The sequence below is a fragment of the Henckelia pumila genome, chromosome 2 (assembly GCF_033568475.1).
Source record: "Henckelia pumila isolate YLH828 chromosome 2, ASM3356847v2, whole genome shotgun sequence".
NCBI lineage: Eukaryota > Viridiplantae > Streptophyta > Magnoliopsida > Lamiales > Gesneriaceae > Henckelia > Henckelia pumila.
Window position 1 is genome coordinate 155,126,257 of NC_133121.1, and position 26,413 is coordinate 155,152,669.

At 35.1% G+C, this 26,413-nt stretch overlaps 1 protein-coding gene across 3 annotated transcripts; it reads left to right on the forward strand.

Moving 5' to 3' along the window:
• Nucleotides 1-3,721: 3,721 nt before the first annotated feature.
• LOC140880870 (uncharacterized) lies at nucleotides 3,722-25,282 on the forward strand. Of its 3 annotated transcripts, none has more exons than XM_073285720.1 (11): nucleotides 3,722-3,977; nucleotides 5,937-6,074; nucleotides 6,989-9,789; nucleotides 9,876-9,947; nucleotides 10,383-10,535; nucleotides 10,697-10,860; nucleotides 11,288-11,435; nucleotides 11,598-11,720; nucleotides 11,910-11,997; nucleotides 12,577-12,743; nucleotides 25,065-25,282. In XM_073285720.1, the coding sequence occupies exons 2-11, from the start codon at nucleotides 6,053-6,055 to the stop codon at nucleotides 25,071-25,073; spliced, it is 3,747 nt and encodes a 1,248-aa protein (XP_073141821.1). In that variant the 5' UTR covers nucleotides 3,722-3,977; nucleotides 5,937-6,052; the 3' UTR covers nucleotides 25,074-25,282. The 3 variants fall into 3 exon arrangements, with proteins under 3 accessions (XP_073141821.1, XP_073141819.1, XP_073141820.1); XM_073285718.1 differs by lacking the exon at nucleotides 25,065-25,282 and adding an exon at nucleotides 15,278-15,345; XM_073285719.1 differs by lacking the exon at nucleotides 25,065-25,282 and having other exon boundaries at nucleotides 12,577-12,928.
• Nucleotides 25,283-26,413: the final 1,131 nt, after the last annotated feature.

Genomic DNA, 26,413 nt, shown 5'->3' on the forward strand with positions numbered 1-26,413 from the left:
AATTTTTTTTTTAAAATATTCAGTTCCATCATCATAAAAATTTCCCGTCTCAATTATATTATTAATATAGAAAGCGGTAAAACATACATCATGCCACATAATAAAGCCAAATAAATGCAGCATATAAACATGTATACTCGTTGGCAATCTCAGTCAATATGTACGTACCTCTAGGCTAGTTCGAGTCTAATAGGATCCTAGGTTCCAAGCCTATATTCAAAAATTCACTGTATCACTACATAAGTTCTATAAGTCTTAACTAAGCTAATAAGTATTCCCAAAACTTAAATAGATTCCCGGACCATATCTTCGTCCGTAGTAAGCCCTTTGAAGTCGCTAGTCCCGGATGACTATAACCACACCTTGGTTATTCCAGAACCTCTATTATAACCGATAGAGCCCTCAAGTGTATATCTCACACTATATAACTGAAGAAAGAAACTCGGGAATTTGTAATCAGAAATGAATCTGAATTAGCCCTATTTATAGGAAAATTTCCGGTCAAGTTTGGACCCTCCGAACTCGGGTTTGGATCATCCGATCCAGCTCACTGCCTGCATGCGAGACACGTCATGTTCGGACCATCCGATCGCCACTTCGGGCCATCCGAAGTGTTCTAAATCTGACACTTGTCAAAATCCATTGCTGAGTAATCCTGCCTGCTTGTCAAGAGGGAGTTCGGGCCGTCCAATCTTGGTTCGGATCGTCCGAATGTGCCTTAACTCTGAATTCAACATGCCCTTCTTCGGAGCTTCGGATTGCTGAGTTCGGATCGTCCGAAGTCCTCTTCGGACCGTCCGAACTGGCCAAAACTTTGGAAACCCAATTTTTAATTCTGAAGTCCGATTAAGCCCCAGAACTGGTTAATTACTAACCCTTAATCATGTTTAACATATTATTATCTTAAAATGGATTCTGGGTTACTACACATGTAGAGGTCACCAACAGGTCCTTGGTGCAGAGTTTGAAGACCAGAATAGGAAAAGTGCAAGGAAATTGGATGGATGAGCTCTTTAGTGTGTTGTGGTCATATCGAACTACTCTTAGGATCGGTATGGGAGAGAATCCTTTTAGCTTGATATATGAAAATGAAATTGTCCTCCCAGTTGAGATTGGGGAAGAATCATCTCGGATCATATTTTATGGGGAATGAGGAGAAGAGATCGAATGATCTAGATTTTTTGGATGAAAAGAGAGAGGTTGCTGCCATCAAGATGAAAGATTATAAGAATATGATAACTCGGTCATATAACCGAAAGGTTCACGAAAGAGGTTTTCAGGTGGGAGACCTTGTGCTTATAAATGTCCAAGAGGTAATGTGGGGAAACTTGTTCCCAAATAGGAAGGGCCGTCAAAGTAGTAAAGAGGCTCAGCTCAGATGCATACTATTTGGAGGACTCAAAAGGCAAGAGACTGAAGAGGCCTTGGAACTCTTACCATTTACGCAAATATTATTCTTGATTGTTGCAAATTTTACCCTCATTTTTTAGAAAAGCTGTATTTGAGTTCAAGTGACATTTTATTTTTCTATATGAATGAAATTATCCCAGTATCTCAAGCATTTCCTCAGTCACGTCGAGCTGAGGTCCCTGACCTCATTCTTAGAAGTATTGATTACATCAAGCATTACCTCGGTCGCGTCGAGCTAAGGTCTCTGACCTCATACTCAGAAGTCTTGATTAAATCAAGCATTACCTCGGTCACGCCGAGCTGTGGTCCCTGACCTTATACTCAAAAGTCTTGATTACGTCAATCATTATCTCGGTCAAGTTGAGCTGAGGTCCCTAAAATAATCTTTAGAAGTCTTGATTATGTCAATAATTACCCTGACTTCATATTCAGAAGTCTTGATTATGTGAAATTACCTCGATCACGCCGAGCTGAGGTCCCTGACCTTATACTCAGAAGTCTTGATTACATCGTGTTGGTAAAATTGCAGGTTTTAAGGCCGGACTTAGGTCTCAGCTCATATCCAAGTGTTGGTAAAATTTTAGGTTTTAAGTCTGGCTTTAGGGCTCAGCTCAGATCCAAGTGTTGGTAAGTTTCAGGTTTTAAGTCTAGACTTAGTGCTCATCACTAGGTTGCTTATTCTGAGGTACAGACGTACTATCCGGGATACCCTGGTTGAGTATGCATGTTTTATGTTTGAATGTTTTATGTGACATTACTGATATGTGCATTGATTATTTCACGGATATTATGCTGCATGCATTACCATATTGGGACTTTTATCATTGATATTACCTATAGAGGGGTTGCTCAGTCCCATTATATTTGTGGATGAATTCCATGGTTTTGGATCATATAATAATCCACGATTTATGGTATGGGAGTGCCTCATGATGCGACGATCCAACATACTACATACCATGGCGCCTTTGTCTGAGCAGGATTATATATGGATAGGTTTCCGGTACCCTTCACTTGCATTTAACATTCATAGCATGTGTATACTCATACTTATGTACTGAGCGTTGTTAGCTCACGTATTCAGTTTTTGTTCTGGACATCCCATTTCACGGGGCAGGACTTAGGTTGGACGGACCGGGTGGTAGCGGTCGTTGATCTTCAGCAGGGTGGATTGTACTGTACCAGATTTTCTATTTGTGGGATTTAGTACTATGTTTCGATTGGATTGTATAACCGTTCAGTATTTTTACTTTGGACCGGTTGTATTCTACCGGTGGTTGTGGTTGTATTATTTAAGTTTTCGCTGGATTATCTGATTATAGTGTTTAAGTTATTTTGCATGCTTAAGACTTTGATTAATTAGTGATTCCGGGATAGGTTACTACACGAGATAATAAACAAATCAGTCGGCATACAGTCGATAATTCGTGCTACGTAATGCAGTCGACATTAATTACGTCGTTAGTCGAGATAAGAAACAAATCAGTCGAAATCGGTCGACGTTTACTAAGACTGTACTACGGTCGAAATGATATAAAAAAAGTTGACAAATAGATGAAAATTTTCATGGATTGATTATATAGATCATGATATCTGAATATCAAACACGAAAACTCAAAAAATATAATAGAAAAACTAGGTTTCTCGCTGATTTACAGTAACGTTTTTCTTTGCCATTTCTTTCTTTTTGTCGAGAACGAAGGAGGTTATGCGGAGAACAGGAACGACGACGAAGGAGGGCTTCAACGGAGGTTCAGTTGAGTTCCGTTCCGACGGTTCAAGTTTCAAAAGCAAAAATAGGGAAATTAAAGTGAAAGAGTTAAAGCTCGTTTTGATTTTGTAGAGATTTTTTAAAATAAGTGCTTTTAAAAGCTACAATTTTTGGCTTTTAAAAAAGCACTAATTTTGACTTAAAAAGTGCTTATTTAAGCACTTTTTTAGGTCAACCAAACACCTTGTTATCTGAAAACACTTAAAAAAGTGCTTATTTGGCCTGACTTTTGAAACCAGACGGGGCCTTAATTAAGTCCGTCGAGATATCAATTACCTCTTCGACTAAGGTTAAAAGAGTTTTTATCTCATTTTATATTTTTTATTTATTAAACTTATTTTTTTTTACAGAAAGATAACATGATCTTTTTGAGTTCGAGATATATTTGTTGAAATAAAAAACAAGACGGGGTGTGTATCTCATTTTTTATTTTTTATTAAACTTAATTATTTTACAGAAAATAATATGGTCTTTTTGAGTCCGAGTTATATTTGTTGAAATAAGAACATAACTTGGTAGATATACCGTTTTTCCCTCAATTGTATTTACTGCGTGAGGGAAAACTCGTAAGCCCCGTGGCTTTGTATTCGTAAAGTCGTGAGCTTGAGACCAAAACGGCAACCAGCGATCATTCAATGGAATTATTTAACTTTTCATATCAATATTTATCAGCATAAAAAATCTCATTCGAGGGTCTGGATTTGTATTCCGTGTGTTTGGACACTGAAAATGAAGTTGCGATAATGGCGGATTCAGTCCACTGTCAGATTTAAGGCGCAACTTTATTTTTGTTGAGGTAAATACTCTTTTGGTGATCACCCGGCTAGGTTTTTTCAGATTGTGTATAAATTTCAAAGGCGAAGAGAATTATTGCAGTATAGTTATTTTATGATTGTGCTGAAATTAGGGTTACATTGGGATCTTGTTCATTTGATGCTGAATGGTTGGTTTGATTGTGGAAAGCTTTTGTTTCAGCTGGGAATTCAGTGATCATTAAGTCTTTGTTTGTATGACTTTGCGTGGGTTAATAACATTCTTAAGATATCTCTCTTTTTTTTTGGTTTGATTTTATGTTAGTTGTGCAAGGGACTATAAAGATTACTTTGAGAGTTTTACTGAAACGGTAGGAGTCCTTTATCTGGAGCAGGTAGGAAAAGAAGAAATGAAGGGTTTCTGAATTTTTAAGCAGTGAAGCTGTTGGTGGAATAAGAATTACCAGTGATTGTTATTAATGACCGGTAGATGTAAGTGATTTCAGCTTTTGATTAGGAAGTATTTAGGATGGACCGAATATCGATTCCCACACCAAGAAAAACATGCAAACACAGAATGGCTGTGAATCATGTACATTGTCACCATATGTGCTAGATAGTAGGTTCATTCTATTTTGGTTTCTCATTGACTTATCGTAGAGGTGTTTTGCATTTTACGATGAACAACCATTTTCTTAAAAAACCATGCACTTGTTTATCATGTATTCATGTATGTTATTTTAATGCCCCAAAAGTCAATTCTGATTGCTTGGATGTTCAGTTGACAGTTTAATATTGTGGCAGTATCATGGAAATTTTCTAATGTAGAATACCTATCGGTATTTAGTGAGAAAATGTGTAAAGGAATGGCAAAGTAGTATGGAGTTCGAGTAGGAGCAATCATCTGCCATGGTTCATAGCATAATGACTTGGGTATTTAGCCAAGTAAAGTGAGTCTCATGGCACTAAAATGCTAATTCATAAGGCTAAAACTTTTGTGTTCTGAGTTCATTTCAAATGCTTTAGAAACAATGAGAACATCTACCTGGAGTGGTTACATTTGAATGAAATTTCCGATGGCACTTTGTAGCATTTTTTTATTATTAACTCTTTCACATGAAATCCAAATGTGTTCTGAGTTCATTTTAAATGCTTTAGGAATTAGGAACATTGAGAACATCTGCCTGGACTGGTCACATGTGAAGGAAATTTCCGATGGTGACACTGCGTAGCATTTTTTGATTATAACTCTTTCACATGAAGTCCAAATGTGTTCTGAGTTAAATGCTTTAGGAATTAAGAACAACGAGAACATCTGACTGGACCGGTCACATGTGAATGAAATTTCCGATGGTGACACTTGTAGCATTTTTTTTATCATTATAACTCTTTCACGTGAAGTCCAAATGTGTTCTGAATTCATTTCAAATGCTTTAGGAATCAGGAACAATGAGAACATGTGCCTGGACTATTCACATGTGAATGAAATCTCCGATGGTGACACTTTGTAGCATTTTTTTTATGACTCTTTCACATGAAGTACAAATGTGTTCCGAGTTCATTTTGAATGCTTTAGGAACAATGAGAACATTTGCCTGTACTGGTCACATATGAACGAAATTTCTGATGGTGACACTTCAGCATTTTTAATTATAACTCTTTCAAACGAAGTCCAAATGTTTTCTGTTTCAAATGCTTTATAAACAATGAGAACATCTGCCTGGACTGTGCACATATGAAAGAAATTTCTGACGGTGACACTTTGTTGCAATTTTTGATTATAACTCTTTCACATGAAGTAATTGCACAAATTTATATACATGGGAAAGATTAAAAAAAAAAAGAGCTATTACATTTTTGTGGGTACTTATTTGAATGACAAGCGAGAGCATTCATGACATGACATTACTTCTCTTAGCAGTGAATATATTGCATATTTAATGCATTATATATTGTTAGTTGTCTTGCCTTATTTCACAATCGGGATTTTGCTCAACCTTCAGGATATAACAGGTGAGCTTCAAGGTGGAACTTATTGTTGGAAGGTGGATTCTTTGTGGAACCTAAGCCACAAGGAATCATTGCTTGGATTGCATTGAATGCCGTTTTTGAAGATATTATGTATTATGACATTAACACAGGTTTACACCTTTTGCATCTGGCCTTATATATTGTTTTGGAATAATACTCGTGTTATTTACTCTATTATTTGGTTGTCAGAGTCGTGCCGGTATATGTATTACTTTTAGAATCGAAAATAAGACTCACTTTTAATTAGATCAATTTCGTTAAAAATAACATTACTTCCATTTTTTAATTAGACTTAATTTAATTTTCATGTTAAAACCAAAGCCGTACCCTGCCCCATAGTTATCATTCCGGCATCAGAATACAAGAGCACCCTCACATTGTTATTAATGTGCATAAGGTGCAGATATGGGCCCAATGTGTAGTAAGGCTCAATGTTTGAGCTAGGAGCAAGGCTGCAAGCCAAATGACATCCCTTTAGTGAAATACGTGTCTTGGTCCTCTTGGAGCATCTTGAAGCTCTATGTTTAGTTCAATTCCACTTTGTATGTATGGATTGTGAATGCGAAGTATAATACACCGCCGATAAATTTTGGTTTATTGTTGTCAAGAGTTTGCAAAATACATATTGGATGTTATGCATTATTATTTCTCCATACCTCTATTTTCTCTAATTCTCACTTTGGTGAGTGACATGCCTGGCCTTTGGCCTTCGGCTTTTCATCTTTTCTTCAAGTCACCCATGAGCCTTGCACCTTGTGCTTTGCAATTCCAATAACGTTGCCCTGCCTCCACTCACTGAGTATAAATGCATGTATATATGTGTGTGTGTGTGTGTGTGTTTTCATTTATTAACTGCATGAATTGTTGGCCATTTTTATGTTTGATGTGAAATATTCTCCTTTTTGGCTTTGAGCATCCTTCTTGATATTAAAGGCGTTTCTGCATATAAACTTGAGCCAGAAATGTTCCCAAATTTGTACATTTATGTGTTATAATTTTTTGACTTGAATTCTTTGCTTGGCAGTAATTGTGGTGCTCCTTTGTGGCTTTTGCAAGTTATTCAGAGCAGTGTGGAATCAAAATTTGTTTCCATTGAATTTGTTTTTTATTAAGGAGAGATTCATCCTTTTGAGCATGGAACCGTCAAAAAATCTCAATTTTGTACAATCCAATCCCTCGGTACATGGGAATGAATATCTTGGTCATGAATCACAAGTTTATAAGGTGGATACTACAGGTCATGCAAGCACCAGTTTGAAGTTTCCAGAGATTATCTTTTCAGATCCTAAACCTGTTCATAACTTCTCTATTCAGACCGGAGAAGAATTTGCTCTTGAATTTATGCGTGATCGGGTCAATACCCGGAAGCCATTTATTCCGAATATCTCTGGGGATACCGGGTATGCAGCTGGCTACTTGGAGCAACTAGGCTTTGTAGGAAATGTATATACCGGCACTGATAGTGGTTCAGATATTTCCATGATTGCTAGAGAAGAAAAAGGTTCAAGAGAATTTGGGCGAAGTGATTTGTCTTCACTTGGGAACAAAGGTAACCTTGGGTATTCGCCATCTTCGCAATCAGTGCGACATATATCATCGGATTACCACAGTGATCCTAAACTTGTGTATACCTCATCTCAAGCATCTGATAGCTCATCAACAAAACTGAAGATTCTCTGCAGTTTTGGTGGTAGTATCCTCCCACGGCCTAGTGATGGAAAGCTCAGATATGTTGGCGGTGAAACACGCATAATCAGAATAAGGAAGGACATTACTTGGCAAGAATTATGGCAGAAAGCTACTGCAGTTTATTATGAAACGCAGACTATCAAATATCAGCTTCCTGGGGAGGATCTTGATGCTTTAGTTTCTGTTTCAACCGACGAGGATTTACTGAACATGATGGAAGAGTGCCATGTTCTAGAAGATGGAGAAGGATCCAAAAAGCTTCGAATGTTTCTATTCTCTCTTGGGGATTTGGATGATGCTCAATTCTCTCTATCCAACTCAGATTGTGACACTGTGATGAAATATGTAGTGGCTGTCAATGGCATGGACAGCGGATCTAGAAAAGGCTCTGTTATACATGGCTTATCAAGCTTTTCTGGAAATAATCTAAATGAGTTGGAAGCACTGAATGTTGATAAGGATACAAGTGGGACTGCCACTGAATTCATTGGTGCAAGTAACTTAAATTCAACTGGCTTTCTCATTCCAACAGTTGAATCTTCTAAACTTCTTCTATCAAGTTCGCCTAAGGTTTATGAAAGTGATTTGCACAATCACGAGCAGTCTGGACATCATTTTGAAGACAAGCAACATCTGCCGCAATTTGGCTATAATTTGTATCCAGCTAATTATGGACTTTCTGAAAGTTCAGCACCACAATTTTCTTATGGCACAATGTCTCAGCAAAAAGGTCTTGATGGGAAGCCTTTAAGCATCGCAGGGACACAGGTTGCAGATGTGCAGGAAAATGAATCAAAATTGAGAGTTGATAGTTCTATTCAAACTGAAAATGCAAGTAATCAACTATTGGCCAATGAGCAATTTATTGCTTCACAGTCACGCGGTGGTAATTCAAAGTCTAGTTATCCTGTTGAAGAATCATCATCAATCATCCCTAAGTTGGGTAGAGAACTTTCATCAAAGACTTCAAAGGCTGAGGGGATGGCTCCAGAACCTTTGCCGGTTTCTATAACTCATGATGCTGTTAATCCACCTGAGCATCCTAAATCATCTGGAAATGAGTATCAGATTTCTGATACTCTACATGCTTCTGAATCCCTAGACACCGAGTCTGATCCTACTGATTTGAGCTATTTTGAGTCCTCTATTCCTCCCCAGAGGACATTTTATTCTGAGTGTATTCCTCGAGAGCAGGCAGAGTTGCTCAGCAGAATATCTAAGTCTGATGATTCACATAGTTCTCAGTTTATTGTTAATCAGCCAAGAATTGATATTTCCCAACAGGATTTAGTGACAGGATCTATTGAAAAACCTCAAAATGGGAAGGTAGGTGATCCTACAAGGCCACCAATTGCTATTGACAAGCCTAAACTTGTCTCGCCTAAAGCCCTTGATGATTGGTGTACTGAACCTGTTATTGTGAGGAAGGATGACCAAATTGATGATCAAGGTTCCTTGTATGATCAAGCTCTTCAGTCAGAGGCAGAAGATCGTACAACTTCTGAAGGCCATACGACTGATTGGGTAGATGAGGTTGGCGGTCAATCCATTGCCAATGATGAACAGGGGCATCCTCAACTTTCTACACTTACAGGAGCTATGGAAGAATCCAGTGTTGATGTTCCCAGAACCGAACACGGTGACATAATCATTGATATAAATGACCGTTTCCCTCGTGATTTTCTCTCTGATATATTTTCAAAAGCTATTCTCTCTGGTGGTTCATCTCATGTTGCTCCTCTTCAGAAAGATCGAGCAGGTTTGAGCGTTAATATTGAAAATCATGAACCTAAACACTGGTCTTTCTTCCAAAGATTGGCAGGAGATCAATTTGCTAGAAGGGACGTTTCTCTTATTGATCAGGACCATGTGTTTTCTACTGACCTTACAAAAGTTGAAGAGGAGGCCCCTTTGGCATATGATTTCGTTCAGCTGGCTAGAGATGGGATTGCTCCAAGTCACATGGAATTGCAGGATAACTGTGGTTTGGAAGATCCAAAAGGCTTCCCTCATGGAGATGAAGCTGTCTCAATAGCTCTTCATTCCAACTATAATGCATCACAAGTGAATGCCAGTGAAGGTATTCAGGATGATGATTTGATGGACAATATGAGAATTCAAGATTCAGATTATGAGGTATATTTATGTTTTGGGAAAATTATTCCTTACTCCATCGTACCTGGTTTTGTATGGAATGTCTCTGAAGCTTATCAATATTTCAGGAAGGGATAGGAAATGTTGGGTTACCTCTTTTTGATCCCTCTATGGTGGATTTTGATATACACTCCTTGCAGGTTAGTGCCATTTTTTGGACTTTGCACATAGCTTGAATGATGTCCTTTTATTTTTATGCTGCTTTAAGGAGTTTCTGTTCATTGGGCGGCACAAAGTATCTTATCGTTTTCTTTGTCTTATTTTGGACTATTCTATTCAATTTGTCCTTTCACGTGACAACCTGTAATTCAAGTGGTTTATGGCACCTGTTAAGTTTTTCAAATAATTTTGGCACCAGTCTTCGTAAAGTATACTAATCAACGAATCTACTAGCTCCTTTTCAGTTTCGCAACATTTGTCCATCTTAGTGAGTCAATTAGCTGTTTTCTGTTTTAACTGTTTAAATGATTTTGGAATCATGAACTAGGGTTAAATTTGAAGTTTAAACTTCAAAGACCAATTCGGTTATGACTACCAATTATAACGTCATAGCTTTTTTATTTGTTTGTTTGCAGCTCATAAAAAATGCAGATCTTGAAGAATTGAGGGAACTTGGTTCTGGCACATTTGGGACTGTATATCATGGAAAATGGAGAGGCTCAGATGTAGCAATTAAACGAATAAAAAAGAGTTGCTTTATTGGTCGACAATCAGAACAAGAAAGACTGGTATTAGTTCTTGATATCACTAATTTCAGGTTCTGTTATTTCGTCAATCTATGACTATTGAAGGAACTAAATTTGTTTCCTACGTATGTTATCTCGTGTTATTATTATCATTCATCTGTTTTAGCCTTGGTAAAATATCTATAAACTTTATCCACTTTCAGACCTTTGAATTTTGGAGGGAAGCTGAAATTCTTTCGAAGCTTCACCACCCCAATGTTGTAGCATTTTATGGTGTTGTACAAGATGGACCAGGGGCGACATTGGCTGCTGTTACAGAATACATGGTTGATGGATCTTTAAGACATGTTTTACTCCGGAAGGATAGGTACTATTATATGCCTCCTATAACTGTGTGATTGCATCTGAATGCAGTGATGCTGATGCCTCGGATTAGACTAGTATGACTGTAGATTTAGTTAACCAATTAGTATTGATTTAAATTAATTCGTATCAATTTACTTGATTTGGCAGAATTTGTTGATAGGATATCTCAATTGTATAAACTAGGCACGTTAATTTTTTTTTCTTGATTCTCCGAAGAGGTGTGCCCATTTTACCTATAAAAGATGTTTTATGCTCATTTTATAATATATACAAGAAAAAATGATTTCTCCATTTTTACTTAATTTTAATTTTTATGACAATATAGGAAAAATCTTGCTGGAGATATTTACCTGAATTGTTCCTCCTGTTTTCCCTAACTTTTTTCCATCATAATGTGCGCATTTATCTTGTTAGATGTAAATATACAGGCATCTGGATCGCCGGAAGCGGCTCATCATTGCAATGGATGCAGCTTTTGGTATGGAATATTTGCATTCAAAGAATATAGTGCACTTCGATCTCAAATGTGACAATTTGTTGGTTAACCTGAAAGATCCTTCAAGACCTATATGCAAGGTTGTCCAATGAAAACTCACTCCTTCATCTTTAACTAGTGACTAGATGGCTAATTATATCCTTCCTTGCTCTTTTTGTATCTAGTCAAGGAATTTATATTTTTGGATCTGTTATTGATATTCATGGTATCGAGTTCAGTTCTCATGTTGCTGTGCATGTCAGGTTGGAGATTTCGGTCTATCAAAAATAAAGAGGAACACCTTAGTTTCTGGTGGAGTTAGGGGAACCCTTCCGTGGATGGCTCCAGAGCTGTTAAATGGCGGTAGCAATAAAGTTTCCGAGAAGGTCAAACACCCTCCCTCTCCCTCTTTAAAATATTTCACATGGTTGCAAAATCTCTCTTCTTTGGTTTGTTGAAGTTTCTTCAACTAGAATGATTGTAGCATCACTTTTACTCTATATATCCTACTATTTAAATCTCACTTTGCAACTAGATTGTATACAAGTACCAATTTTTCACGATTCATGCAACAGGTGGATGTCTTTTCATTTGGGATTGTCTTGTGGGAGATACTCACAGGAGAGGAGCCTTATGCCAACATGCATTATGGTGCTATCATAGGTTTGTAATTTCACTTGTTATCAGTTGTGAATGTTGGTTCAACACGTAATATGTTTTTGCAGTTATGGCTTGTGGTACTGATGGTACTTTAATATATTAACTGCCATATAACGTGCATATGCCAAATGAAAGATGCAAACGATCTGGAGACAAATGACTAGAATCACCTCAACTTTAGATATAGTACACTTGATGGAGTTTTCTAATTATAGCCTTTGATTGTTTTTGCTTGTACTCTGAAGTGAGTTTTGAAGTGATACATCATCTCTATCTAAAACTAGACTCCCAGACTTGAATTGGTGGCTTTCCAATACGTCACCGAAACTGTAGAATTCCCATCATTTAGTTTCAAGTTCTTTACAATCTTTAGTGATCTGTGATGAAAGTGTCTGAACAAGAAATGATTCTCTTAAACCACTATAAACATGACTACTCTTGTGTTAGTCCCAAAAGGCAGCTTCGCTTTTCTTCCTTTTCATTTTCTAACTTCTCTAATTTCAAAATCTGGATCCGTATAGATTTTAGCATTTTTATTTTCGTTTTATTTTGAAATTCCAAAGTCGACCTTCCTACTTGTAGGTGGCATTGTGAGCAATACTCTGAGGCCACCCATTCCAAGCTACTGTGACCTAGAATGGAGACGATTAATGGAGCAATGTTGGGCCCCAAATCCTTCAGTGAGACCATCTTTTACAGAAATCGCCAGTCGGTTGCGGGTCATGTCTGCCTCGGCTCAGAGTCGGAAGGTGAGTTCATAAGCATTAGCTTATCATGGTCTGATACCATATATATACTCTAAAAGCAGTAGATTGTTTCATTAAATTTTGCACACTGGGGTCAATTCCCTGTAAAATTGACCTTAGTGTACTATTACGAATTCCCACCATATTATGTACATATATCTATATATATAATATGAAGTTTTTGTTGATATTTTTTGTATCAGTCTCACTATTAGATTATATTTGGTTTTGACATTTACCATCAAAAGTGCTAGTGTTCAAATTCTGATACTCTGTCAAAATTATGGAAGTCAGGGCAATGTACTCGATTGAAAATTCACCGCTCTTGCATTTCTTCATTCCCAAACAAACGAGAATATGAAATTTTTTTCCCTACGGAAATGTGTGTGTTGATGTGTTTTATTTCTCGACTAGTAACTTTTTTAAAGATATATCTCTATAGAAGGATGATATATAATAAGTGGTAACTGGTGATGCTTTTTTTTGAACTTGGCTTATGCACCCGCACCCATAGGTCGTTTCTAGAATAAAGTTGATTAATTTGTTTTTTATTTATCAAATCAAATTGATCAATGCTATATATATATATATATATATATATATATATATGAGTTCTTTTATGATGCCCAACACTATATGCCTACTCATGAATATATATATATATGAGTTCTTTTATGATGCCCAACACTATATGCCTACTCATGCCCACCATGTACAATAGATGAGTTGACCGGTACAATAGATGAGTTGACTTGTACATGGTGGACATGAAGTGGACATATAGTGTTGGACACCTAAAAGAACTCTATATATATATATATGGGAATTGATATTTACCTTTCATTTTGTGTTATTTGTAATTTGTACTCCATTTCATGTGTAAAATATGTGTCAAATTTTTTCAAAAATAGAGTGTAAATAACAAAAAATAGAGTGTAAATATCAACATCATATATATATATATATGTAGAGTTCTATATGCCCACTTTATGTCCACCATATACAAGTCAACTCATTTATTGCACCGGTCAATTCATCTATTGTACATGGTGGGCATGAAGTGGGCATATAGTGTTGGGCACCATAAAAGAACTATATATATATATATATAAATCAATTCATACAAAAAATATTTAATCAAATTAATTTTTAAGTTGATATTTTGATGTATTTATGTTATGGTAGACCTGGTCACGGGCTTGTTTCGGTCCGGGTCTGGGTTGGAACCGACGGGTCCGGGTTGGTTTTTTACCAACCCTTAACTGGCCCGCCTTTGGCCGGTTTCGGTCCGGGTTGGTGAACCTGCGGTTCCGGTCCGGGTCCGGTTAACCGCCTGTTCCGGATCCCGGTCAACCTTTGTTTTTTTAAAAAATTTTTTTTTTAAAAAAACTTTTACAATTAAACTTTTAAAAACTCTATCAAGTATTTCATTATCTCAATAAAAATATATAAATTTATTAAATAAAAATATATAGATTTAAACTTTTAACATCTTCTAATATTATATTTATTCAATAAAAAATATATGACATTTCAATTTTCAACATTTTATATTAAAAATTATATCTATCTCAATAAAAAATATATTATATTTATTAACTAAAAAATATATTACATTTCTTATATAAAAAATTATATATATTTCAATAAAAAATTTATTACATTTATTCAATAAAAAATATATTAAATTTCAACTTTCAACATCTTATATTAAAAACTATATCTATCTCAATAAAAAATCTATTACATTTCAATTTAAACATCTTGTATACAAAATTTATTACATTTAATTATTTTCAATCACATTCTAATGTCAAATGATCTATTGGCCTAGTGGCAAGAATGATGCTTTAATACCAATTGGTCTTGGGTTCAAATTTAACATATGTAGGTTTTAAATATATTATTTAAAATTTTAACAAAATAATAAATATATTATTTAAAAATAGGCCAACCCGTCGGATTGACCCGGACCAACCCGTCGGTTCGGACCCGGGTCAGAACCGCCGGGGGTCGGTGGGTTTCATAAAGTAAAACCGCCGGTCACGGTTCCGGGTCTAAATATTTTGAATCTGCTTTCCTTCTTTTTTAATTGTTTAAAAATATATGTATTGGATAATATAATTTGCTTACTAAAGTTAGCATTAATTAAAATAAATATATGTACTCTAAAGTCACTCATTACACGGTGGCAAAATGAGTCCATACAACCCATCCAAAAACAAAAAATGTTCATTCAAAACCGTTTCTGAAATTTTTGGAACTGTAGGAATGACAATGGAGCGGGGCGGTGATGTGTTTGTCGTCCCTATACCCGTCCCCGAATTTAAAACTCATCATCATCCCCATCTCATCCCCGATTCTACGTAATCGAGGAATCCCGTCCTCAAACCTACGGGGGGACGGGATGGAGGTGGATCCCCGAACCCGTCCCTTTGTAAGGTTATTTAGTGACAGAATACATATCCCATATTTAATGACAAAGAATACATATCCCAAATTTGCGCAGCTTGCTAAGCTCGTTAAAAATTCAACAGACTAATCTAGAAATCTTTCCACGCTGAGCTTGCGCTTGAGGGGCGGCCGGATGGGAAACGTAGTGAAGGAACGAAGTGGGCAGCCGGGTGGTGGGAAGACTGGGAGTGGTACTGTGATAGTGAAGGAACGAGGAGGGCGGCGGGGTGGGAGACTAGGAGTGGTAGGGATTAGGGAAGGAATGAAGAAAACAATATTTGGGTATTAGGTTTTCTATATAAACGGTGTAAGTCTAAATTGTAAATATTATTAAAATTATTATTATTAATTTATTAATTTATTATTATTGTCGGGTCTATCGGGACGGGTTTGGGGATGGGGATAGCATCCCCATACCCACCCCAGTCTGCTGCGAGGATTTTAAAAAATTTTCGAACCCGAACCCACGCCGTTTCGGGTTTTTCCCGCGAGTACCCGAACCCACGGGAAAAATTTACATCCCTATGGAAGTGGCATATGAAAATTTGATCTGTTTGGTTTTCCAAAAACCAACAAACTAATCGATATCAAATCAATGAGAATGAAAAAACAAGGGACTGTAGTTAATTATCAAAATTTAATTATTTTACTTAATTTAAATAAAATAATAAAAAAGGTTGCGCTGAATTGAATAAAAATAAGAATAAAAATAATAAATAATTATGAAAATAGCTAATAACTAGAGGTCAAGAATAAATTCAATTAAAATGAAACAATTAAAACACACGAAGGTACCGAGCTAATTTATGCATCCACGTGGCATAGACTGAAAATTATGTTTATTCCAATCACGGTGAATTTTCCTATATTATTCAACAATCTATTTCTAGACTTGTTAAACCTATTCAAGTTGGACGGATTAATTATTTCAAATTAATTCTAATCAAACTCAAACACATTAAATATTTATGAAAATTCAATTTTCACCTAAAACCGTATACTGAAACCGAATACTATTTCTAGTCGGTTTAACCATATGTTGATTGATATCTTTGAAGCTATCTTTAATCAATCATCTTTCGATTCGTGAATAATCAACAAACATGTGACCAGGTGATCAGACTATTCACAATAAATAATAAACTAACATCAATCAATAATTGAAAATATTCAAAATATCTCAAGTATGCAACCACGTATTAAACATAAATCAGTCTCGACCCAATCTCGTGGTCTTAGTTGAAAAGAAAACTACTCCATAATTCTGCCCAAAATATTCAAAATATCTCAAGTATGCAACCACGTATTAAACATATATCAGGCACGCTCGAGCGCAATAAATGCCGCTCGAGCGCCCAAAATTCTGCCCAAAATTTTTTGGTTGCGCAGGTTGCTCAATTTTCCTTCCCAACACGCATAATTCTTGAAAAAAAAAATCCAAAATTTTAGCCGTCGGATCGAGCCGAAATTTGGATAACAGCTTTATAACATCTTATACTACATTTTGAACGGTGGAGATCGGATTTGGATCTCTCTAGGATTATATATAAGTTTTTGACAATTGCTGCATTGTAATTCCTTCTTGTGGCTCTTCTCGGTGCTCATGCTCTTCTTTTGCTCCAAAATCATGATTTCTTCATTGTACCTACATTAAAACCAGGATAAACAAGAAGTAGACCGCATTAAAAAATATTAAATAGATAAAACATAAAAAAAAACCCTCAAGACATAACAAATGCATGCAAAATAGACTCGAAAATAACACAAAATACTAAATAAAAACGACACTTATCACTCATTCAGATACCTATTAATCACTTGTTAAATATGCATAATTAAATTAATGAGAACTACATTGGAACTAGCTGAAAAACTAAATAATAAATTATACAATACAATAGAATGAAACAGAAAACATAAATACTCTTAAACTGATTCAATGGTAACTTATGTTCCCAGTTCCTGATCATCGACTGAAATCAAATCTAATCTCCTGAACAACTTGCAAATTGCCCCGCTGAATGGAGCATCAATGATAAAAGCAAAGATGTGAGCGACACTTGAAACGACTCGATCTAATAAAATACTAGAAATTTTTTTTAAAAATAATAATAACTAATAAAAATACATATAATACATATATGCTCATACTTAGAAAACATCAAGACGGTTCTAAACCAACAAATTTGACCTCAAACCATTTGATCTCTGTAGAAGGAGAACGAACCAAAACAATCACACCTTAGTTTCTGCTCGCGTGCAAAACGCGACTGCCGCCTTCAGGCCAATCAGCCGCCCATCTCCGGCCACCACCGGCCGGAGCACTACCTGGAATAGCTTCTCCAAGGTCTTGGGGTTCTAACCCAATTGGAATCACCTTAAAACACGCTCTGTGGACCGAGAACGAGCTAATCTCCCAACCTCGCTCAACCTGCGCGATCTTCTGCGCATCCAAATATATGGCTTCGGTTCCAGCCCTTTCCAGCCCAAAACCTGACCAAGCTCGACCCTAGGGACCCTAATACACACTCCCAGATGTTGATCAGAAACTTGGAACGACCTAGGGTCTGAAACGTGAGAAAACAAAGGCAAATACATGCAAAAACGTGGACTGTTCATGTTGTTGATAAAAATTATGAACATAACTCGAAAATAATCTTCATGCTTCATGGTTTCAGACATAAAACAGACTACATAGCTTATATGGTTTCGAAGAAGAGAATTCAACATGCCTTTGTTGAAGATTTGAATGAAACGAAACCATATCGCGCGTACGGGGCTCCGGGACGAAAGGATCTTCAACTTTGCTCAAAAACCACCAAGGGAAAGGCTATGGTGATCGAATTTCTGATGGAGAATATGAAGTAGTGGTGATGGAGGCGGCTCAATGAGATTAGATGTGGGATTAGGGTAGCAAATTTAGGACATAACTTAATTAGCATAATACCTATTAATTAAATTAATTAGCATACCATAAAATACAATTTAAAACTCATAATAAAATATTAATCTGATAATATAATGAAAATCCCGAAATACAATATTTAATGATTTTTAAAAGTCCTTAAAAGTCAATAAAAAGGCTTAATTTGGTGGAAAATGGAATACTATATATATATACTTATAAATATTAAATTTTTCATGGGAAAATACCTTAAAATAATATTTTAAGGTATATAAAAATATCATAAAATATTTCGGATGAAAATCCAACATCTCGTTCGTCCACGGTCCCGTTTACGCGATTAAATAATGCGTTTACTTAAAAAGCCATAAATTCCATAATTGCGGGTTAAAATTTTAAACCATGCACATAATTCATATAATATCACATAAAATCATTTAACCCAAATTCATAAATTTTAAATAAATTATTTTCCTAATTATGCATGCGGATTTACGTAATCAAATTTCCGGGCGTTACAATTCTCCTCCCCTTAAATGGAATTTCGTCCTCGAAATTGGACTGATCAAATTCTAATAACGAAGTCTCTCAAAATTCTAGTTTACTAAATTCACATTTACATAACTAGTTCCCAAGTTTCGGTATCTCCAAGAGTCATGTTTTCGCTGCGCACTCTGATAAACAACATATTTTTATTCTTCTCATGTGTCCTCTTTACCTCAATCAAGCCTACATTTATAAACTTTTGCTGTTAAACATCTCGTAAAGAGAATTGTTACAACTTACTTATATCCCACTGTCAACAAAATTTGACATTTTATATAATTCTTAGTACTATAATAAAATTACAACACATGCTTACCTCAGCTTATACATAAAAGCCAAAATATTAACTCTACGTGCATCTCCCCAAGCACAACAATCGTATTATACCAAAAATTTATTGATTACCTATGTTTATACAATTCACTTATCTATCTTTCAACATTCATGAACCGAACTTTTGTTGCCAATCTTGTCATTTAAACATGACACTTAAAATATCAACTCCTATATTAAACTTATCTTAGCAAAACTTTATCCTGCAAACTCATAAAAAAAAACTCGCATATCAACCATGTTTTTCGTCAAAACTAAATCCTAAAAATCATAACCTATACGCGTAAACCATTGTTCCCACATAATTCCACTTTCGACGCACTAGACTTATTCAAGCTTCTAAAATTATTTAAACTCTCTTCCAAAATTTCATATGTCCGACCCTCTACTACAACTTCTTTGTGAGTCCTAAACTCTGACTTATACCCAATAATCAAATATCAGACCTTAAACTCTAAAAAGACAGCAACTTAAACAGTCGATACCTCAACTTACGACAAGTTACTGTAATTAGGGTATCTGCATCCATCAACCATGTAGTAACAACTTAAAGAAGCAAAAACTTAAATTTTTTTTACAGCCACTGGAAAAACCACGACAACCCCTGTATTGGACAATAATAATTTTCTTAGTTATAGCAGTCTAACAGAACCGATTGGCAATTTCGTATATTGTTGATTGCAAGAACACACTACTCAAGTGTTACCTATCACACTAGCATAAATCTTAAAAACTAAAATCAAGTTCTGGCTATACTTCCGACTCAAAATCGAACCCAATCCAAAAGCAGCATGACAACAAGTGAAAAAATAAAAAAAATGATATCATAGCTTGCTTAATCTAATGGCTTGCTTAACTCGACTTCTAGACTCTTCTCTACTCAAACCAATGTTTCTCCAACATTTTTACTTACGTCTCAATTCACCCTACTTAATCCTTAACTTCTCATACTAGGCACAAGTCCTAACAACGCAAAACACAATCACAAGTTATATAACCAACAACCACCGAAATAAGATCAAGTAACAAAACCAAAATCCATCGTCAACAGACATTTTAAAGAAAATAGAAATCAAAATATTAAGGAAATGTTTTAAACTGTATTTAAAACTTTATTTTTCAAACACACTCATAATCAATATCAATACTATGACCTCCTTATGTGGTACAGAAAATAGAAACATAAATCTTTAGATAGATAGGTTTGAAGCTATCAATTAGAGCTATAATTGTATTCTAAACTCTTTACTCTATTTCTAGCACACAACATTCCCAATTCGATGTTCACACAGCTTGCAATAATACTTTAAACTTATCCACAATCCTTGCATGAGTTAAGACTCATTAATTAATTGGAAAAACTTACGTCTATCAATCTCTAGACAAGCTAGTCACTTAGTTAACTTCGACTAACATCCATTATAAGAAAGTAACTTACAATAGTAACAATACAATTAATATCTCATAATACCCAAGTTAATATTCTTTGACAGACTCCTACCTTCTCATCAAAATTGTTAATGCCACTTAGTATCTTAAAAAAAATCCCATGAGTTAGATATTAAATTTATAAAACAACTCTAAGTGCTAATCCCACAATATGTTTAATAACTCACCCATGAAATCATTCTAACTTAAATCAATAAGTTACTTCAAAATTTCCAATGTTAAACTTAAATCCCAAATTTTGAAATTCCTTGAGGTCATCCTGTCGTAAAAAATGATTCGGAGAGATACTGTAATTTCCATAAATCTCTTACGTAACCGCAATGCATAACTAAACATTTTATTTTAAAACTTTCATACTTAAAATTTTCATAAAATAAAATTCTCATAACATAATTCATGTGTTACCTACATAAAACATAACTTAAAACATTTAAACTTACAGATCGATAGTGTGGCTTTTGAGCTCCACGTAGCAGACTAGTCACCCTCCAAGGACCGTGCTCTGATACCAAATGAAACGACTCGATCTAATAAAATACTAGATTTTTTTTAAAAAATAATAATAACAAAAAAAAGACATATAATACATATATTCCCATACTTAGAAAACATCAAGATGGTTCTAACCCAACAAATTTCACCTCAAACCGATCTCTGTAAAAGGAGAACGAATCAAAACAATCACACCTTAGTTTTTGCTCGCATGCAGAACGCGACTGCCGCCTTCAGGCCAATCGGCCGCCCATCTCCGGCCACCACCGGCCGGAGCACTACCTGGAATAGCTTTTCCAAGGTCTTGGGGTTCTAACCCAACTGGAATCACCTTAAAACACGCTCTATGGACCGAGAACGAGCCAATCTCCCAACCTCGCTCAACCTGCACGATCTGCTTCGCATCCGAAGATATGGCTTCGCGAAAATAAATTTTGATCAAGCTCTTTCCAGCCCCAAAACCTGACCAAGCTCGACCCTAGGGACCCTAAGACACACTCCCAGATGTTGATCAGCAACTTGGAACAACCTAGGGTCTGAAACGTGAGAAAACAAAGGCAAATACATGCAAAAACGTGGACTGTTCATGTTGTTGATAAAAATTATGAACATAACTAAAAAATAATCTTCATGCTTCATGGTTTCAGACATAAAACAGACTACATAGCTTATATGGTGTCGAAGAAGAGAATTCAACATGACTTTGTTGAAGATTTGAATGAAACGAAACCATATCGCGCTTACGGGGCTCCGGGACGAACGGATCTTCAAATTTGCTCAAAAACCACCAAGGGAAAGGCTATGGTGATCGAATTTCTGATGGAGAAGATGAAGGAGTGGTGATGGAGGTGGCTCAATGAGGTTAGACGTGGGATTAGGGTAGCAAATTTAGGACATAACTTAATTAGCATAATATCTATTAATTAAATTAATTAGCATACCATAAAATACAATTTAAAACTCATAATAAAATATTAATCTGATAATATAATGAAAATCCCGAAATACAATATTTAATGATTTTTAAAAGTCCTTAAAAGTCAATAAAAAGGCTTAATTTGGTGGAAAATGGAATACTATATATATATACTTATAAATATTAGATTTTTCATGGGATAATACCTTAAAATAATATTTTAAGGTATATAAAAATATCATAAAATATTTTGGATGAAAATCCAACATCTCGTTCGTCCACGGTCCCGTCTACGCGATTAAATAATGCGTTTACTTAAAAACTCATAAATTCCATAATTGCAGGTTAAATGTTAAAAATAAATTTTTAAAACATGCACATAATTCACATAATATCACATAAAATCATTTAACCCAAATTCATAAATTTTAAATAAATTATTTTCCTAATTATGCATGCGGATTTACGTAATCAAATTTTCGGGCGTTACAACACTCGTCCATTACGTAATGTATGAATATACAGGTTTTTATGCAATGCATGAAACATGAGTGATATGGTAAACAAGGATAAAACTCTATAATATCATGCTCAGACTGTAGGCACCAATAGTATGTACACGCTGCTCAGAAGATCCAATGGGTGCCACACATATACTTCGATCTTGAATTATCATCATCTTGAGTAATTTCACACGCTGATCCGTCGATCTAGTGGATGTCACACGATGTCCGATCGTACAATGAATCAAGGGTTGAGCGAGCCTTACTAACTAGCTACTCAAGAATGGGGGTAGACTCAACGTGATATGCACATACAGGATAAGCATGCATCATATGCCAAACAATAATGCAACAGATAACAATGAAACACGTAACTACGCATTCTCAAATGGATATCTCAAGTCAGTATTTAAGTAATTCTAATCACTGATCTAGGAGTACAAGGCTGTGTTTGGTACAAGAGTTAAGGTAAGATAAGGAGATTGTTTTGAGCCTAAACCCATGTTTGGTTCAATTTTTACTAAACTTACTTTGTCATGTCACCAAGGGACTAACTTGTACTAAAGGTTGACAATTAAACTCACCTACAACCCAATGACTAAGAATCCTTCTTTTAAACATCTAACTTTTTCCCAAAATACCCTTTGTTTGGCTTGATAATAATACATATTTTTACATTTTTATTACCTATTTGTTTGACTTGATAATAATAAATAAATTTCTATGAAATTCTCTTTTGGCCACAGTAGTATATTTAAATATATTATAATAAAAATATATTAAAAAAATAAATTCAATTTCAGAAATTGAAAAAAAAAAAAAAAAACATCGCTCAACTTAATGTTCTCTTTATGATTTGATAAAATCTGAATTTAACAATAAATATTAATCTCAGTTGATTTCAATTAATATAAATATGCTTGAATGAAAATATTTTTTTAAGTGAATTTTTAGTTTGCTATAAAAAAAACCATTGACAACAATGACCATATTATATTTTAAAACTAAGGCTTGAAAATTATTTTATTAAAAAATTCCAAGGATATTTTGGTCATAATACCAAATCATCTTTATTTAATCATATTCATAAAAATCAAACCAAACATAACGTATTTTATCTTCACATATTACACATCCTTCATGTACTAATCATTCAATAATCCTATCACCTGAACCAAACGTGGCAATAGTTTAAAGTCCAAGACTATATATCAAGTGAACATCATATCGCTATTACCTGTCCAAAAGGCTTAACTGGATCAATTGCTACTCCTTTTAACTACCAGGGGTTCAGGACTATACATTTGTCTGTCGTCACTCCACTGATTTCGAGAGCCCATAATATGAGTATACCTTTGCTATGATCGCAATAGTACCTTGCTAGTGTCCGACCCTCAATAATATGGTTAGAAACACTCGAATATAGATTGTAATGCTCGAAAAAATCTGAATTTTGAACTTAGAAATGAAATTCTCACTCCGATTTATATATGGAGATTGGAATATCCGAAATCAGATTCGAAAGATCCGTTCTAGCATGTTCTGCCACATGTCTTAGCGATTTAACACGTTTCTGAACACATGGGTTCCGAAGATTTGATCTCTCACTTTTCAAAGCCATATCGATATTTCACGACTCCACATGCCCTTATAAGTTCGGAAGATCCGAACTAGTTTAGTCCTTCCGAACTGCTCAACCCTCTAGGGCCTTCAGGACCATTTTGAGGTCTTCCGATGCGAATTTTTGACCTGTTTTGCTTAGATTATGACCACTAAACATGTTTTACCATTTAAATGCATAAAACAAAACTTGTGTCACTGTATTCTTCCCTTCTTAAAATGATTTTTGTCTTCTAAATTAGGTCCGAGGGTAAATCAATAACTGAAATGACACTAACAATCCTAAAACCAAAATAGTCAAACACTAATTAAACTTAAAACTTCAAACATTAGAATGAAAGTAATTCTTCATCCGTTCTTGCCAATATTCTATCACATCAGGAGTCTCACCACCCATCAATATCTTAGGTCTCATCCGAACAAACTCATGCAAAGAAAACCTACAAAGACCATCCTCTCGATGATGAAGGTGTCTACGGGGATGCCCTTGATCAAGGGCATTATCATTACCCCATCGACCCTCACGTTGTGGCTCCTACCGTAATCATAACCTACCATCTCTGAAAAAAGTAGCATTTTTTAAATGTCAAAACTATGTCCCAAAGAGTTTTATGAATACTCTGGCTACTACTAATTTATGACATTTATTTTTTTAATTGTATGATCTATAATCACTTTAGTAATTTTTTTTAAAAAATCAATTTAGTTAATTATAATTTAAGTAATTATGTAAACGCTCTTACCTACTAATATAATCATTAATAACATAAAATAACATCTAATGTATCACATGCGTAAAATACTAGCCGGAAAAAGGCACAAGGTACTATTTCCTATGGCCAAGAAGCTAAGAACAACAAATTAAAAATTAAAAAATTCCCACAGTTCATATGCACAATTCATTTCTTTAATATCTTTTCTCCATAATATATTAAAGTTGAAGTATTGATATGTTGGTATGAACAACCTTACCTATATTTTACCTTTTAATATTTATCTAATTACCAAAATGTCACTTTCTGTTTGTCTATTGATATTTACTAATGTACGAAAATATAACTTTTATAAAATTAATTAATATATTTTTGTTTGGCCCATTTTCAAAGACCATATAGTGAGCCCAAGATGGTGGAAAGAATTAACAACAAACAGGCTGTAGAGGGAAGCCCGAATGGAAAATAATGACAAAAGAATGGGAGAAGAACGTGGGCTAAAGAATAGGAGATCGTGGCTAAGGAATTGCATCGAGCGGAAGTATGAATAAGGGAAAAGAGGCAGAAGTGAAGAATCTAAAAGAATGACAGCAAAAATCGTCTTATGCGAAAGATTATTTTCATAATTAATGTTCTTTGTATTTCATTGTATTTCCACATGCAAATATGTTTTTAGTAATGTTTATGTATCGAAATTCTCAAATCAACAACGATCATATATGAATTAGTTATTAATTTGAGTCGATTTCTAGTTCCTTTGTTCAATTTAATTACTGTATTATTTGTTTTTAGTGGTATAGTTGTTTGAAGTTGTTACCAAAGGATAATTCATAACATACAATTGTCTGGAAGAAGTCAGAATTACTCAATAGCAATTTTAGTGCTTGGCACGCCCTTAAGTCGTTAGCTTGTCATTATTTTGTTGATAAACATATTTTGGCATGCCCAGTGGGACACGCTATGCCACCTAATTCCTAAACATCGAAATAATGTTGAAAAAGGTGATTGAAGACATCCTTTAAATGATGACAAAATTACTGAAGGAGTTACTCAAGATCCTACTATTGAACATGACTTGAATGAACCGACAGTGAGAGAAAATACAATTGGAGGATCTCCTTCACGTCTGGAGGTGAAAATGTTTCTTCATGATCATATTGATTATTTGCTATCGAAAAAGTTTGCCAAAATGGATCTCATGATGGCAAATACGATGGGACGAATGGAAGAAGCCCAAAAGTTGTTAATAACCGCTAACAACAACACCACCAAAAATAAAGAAAAACTAAACAAGCATCATAATAAAAATGCAGCAAGAGATAAACATAAGTTAATAACAGTTTAAAGGTAGATGATATCATAAGTGCAACAGTTAAATTTTTAACATACGATAAAGATATTCACAGGGAAAAAAACCTCCTTCACTAAACTCGAAAATAAAAATCAAACTGTTTGCAACATTATTTTAAATAGTTAAATGCAGAAAGGAAATCAAGGTCAATGGGTCTTGTGTCCTGCCTGTTGCTGTGGCCTCAGTAATCCCGCCCGACCTCAACATCAACCTACTCACATGCATCAAACTCACTCAACTTGAACTTTAAACTTGAATCTTAAACTGAAACTTAAAATGCTGATCTTTAACTGAACTTTACTTGAATCATTCTTCTGTGAATTTAGATCATCGATTGTGACTCCTCGTTTGATTGATCAATCTATAGCTATAGTACTATGCTGAGAAGTAA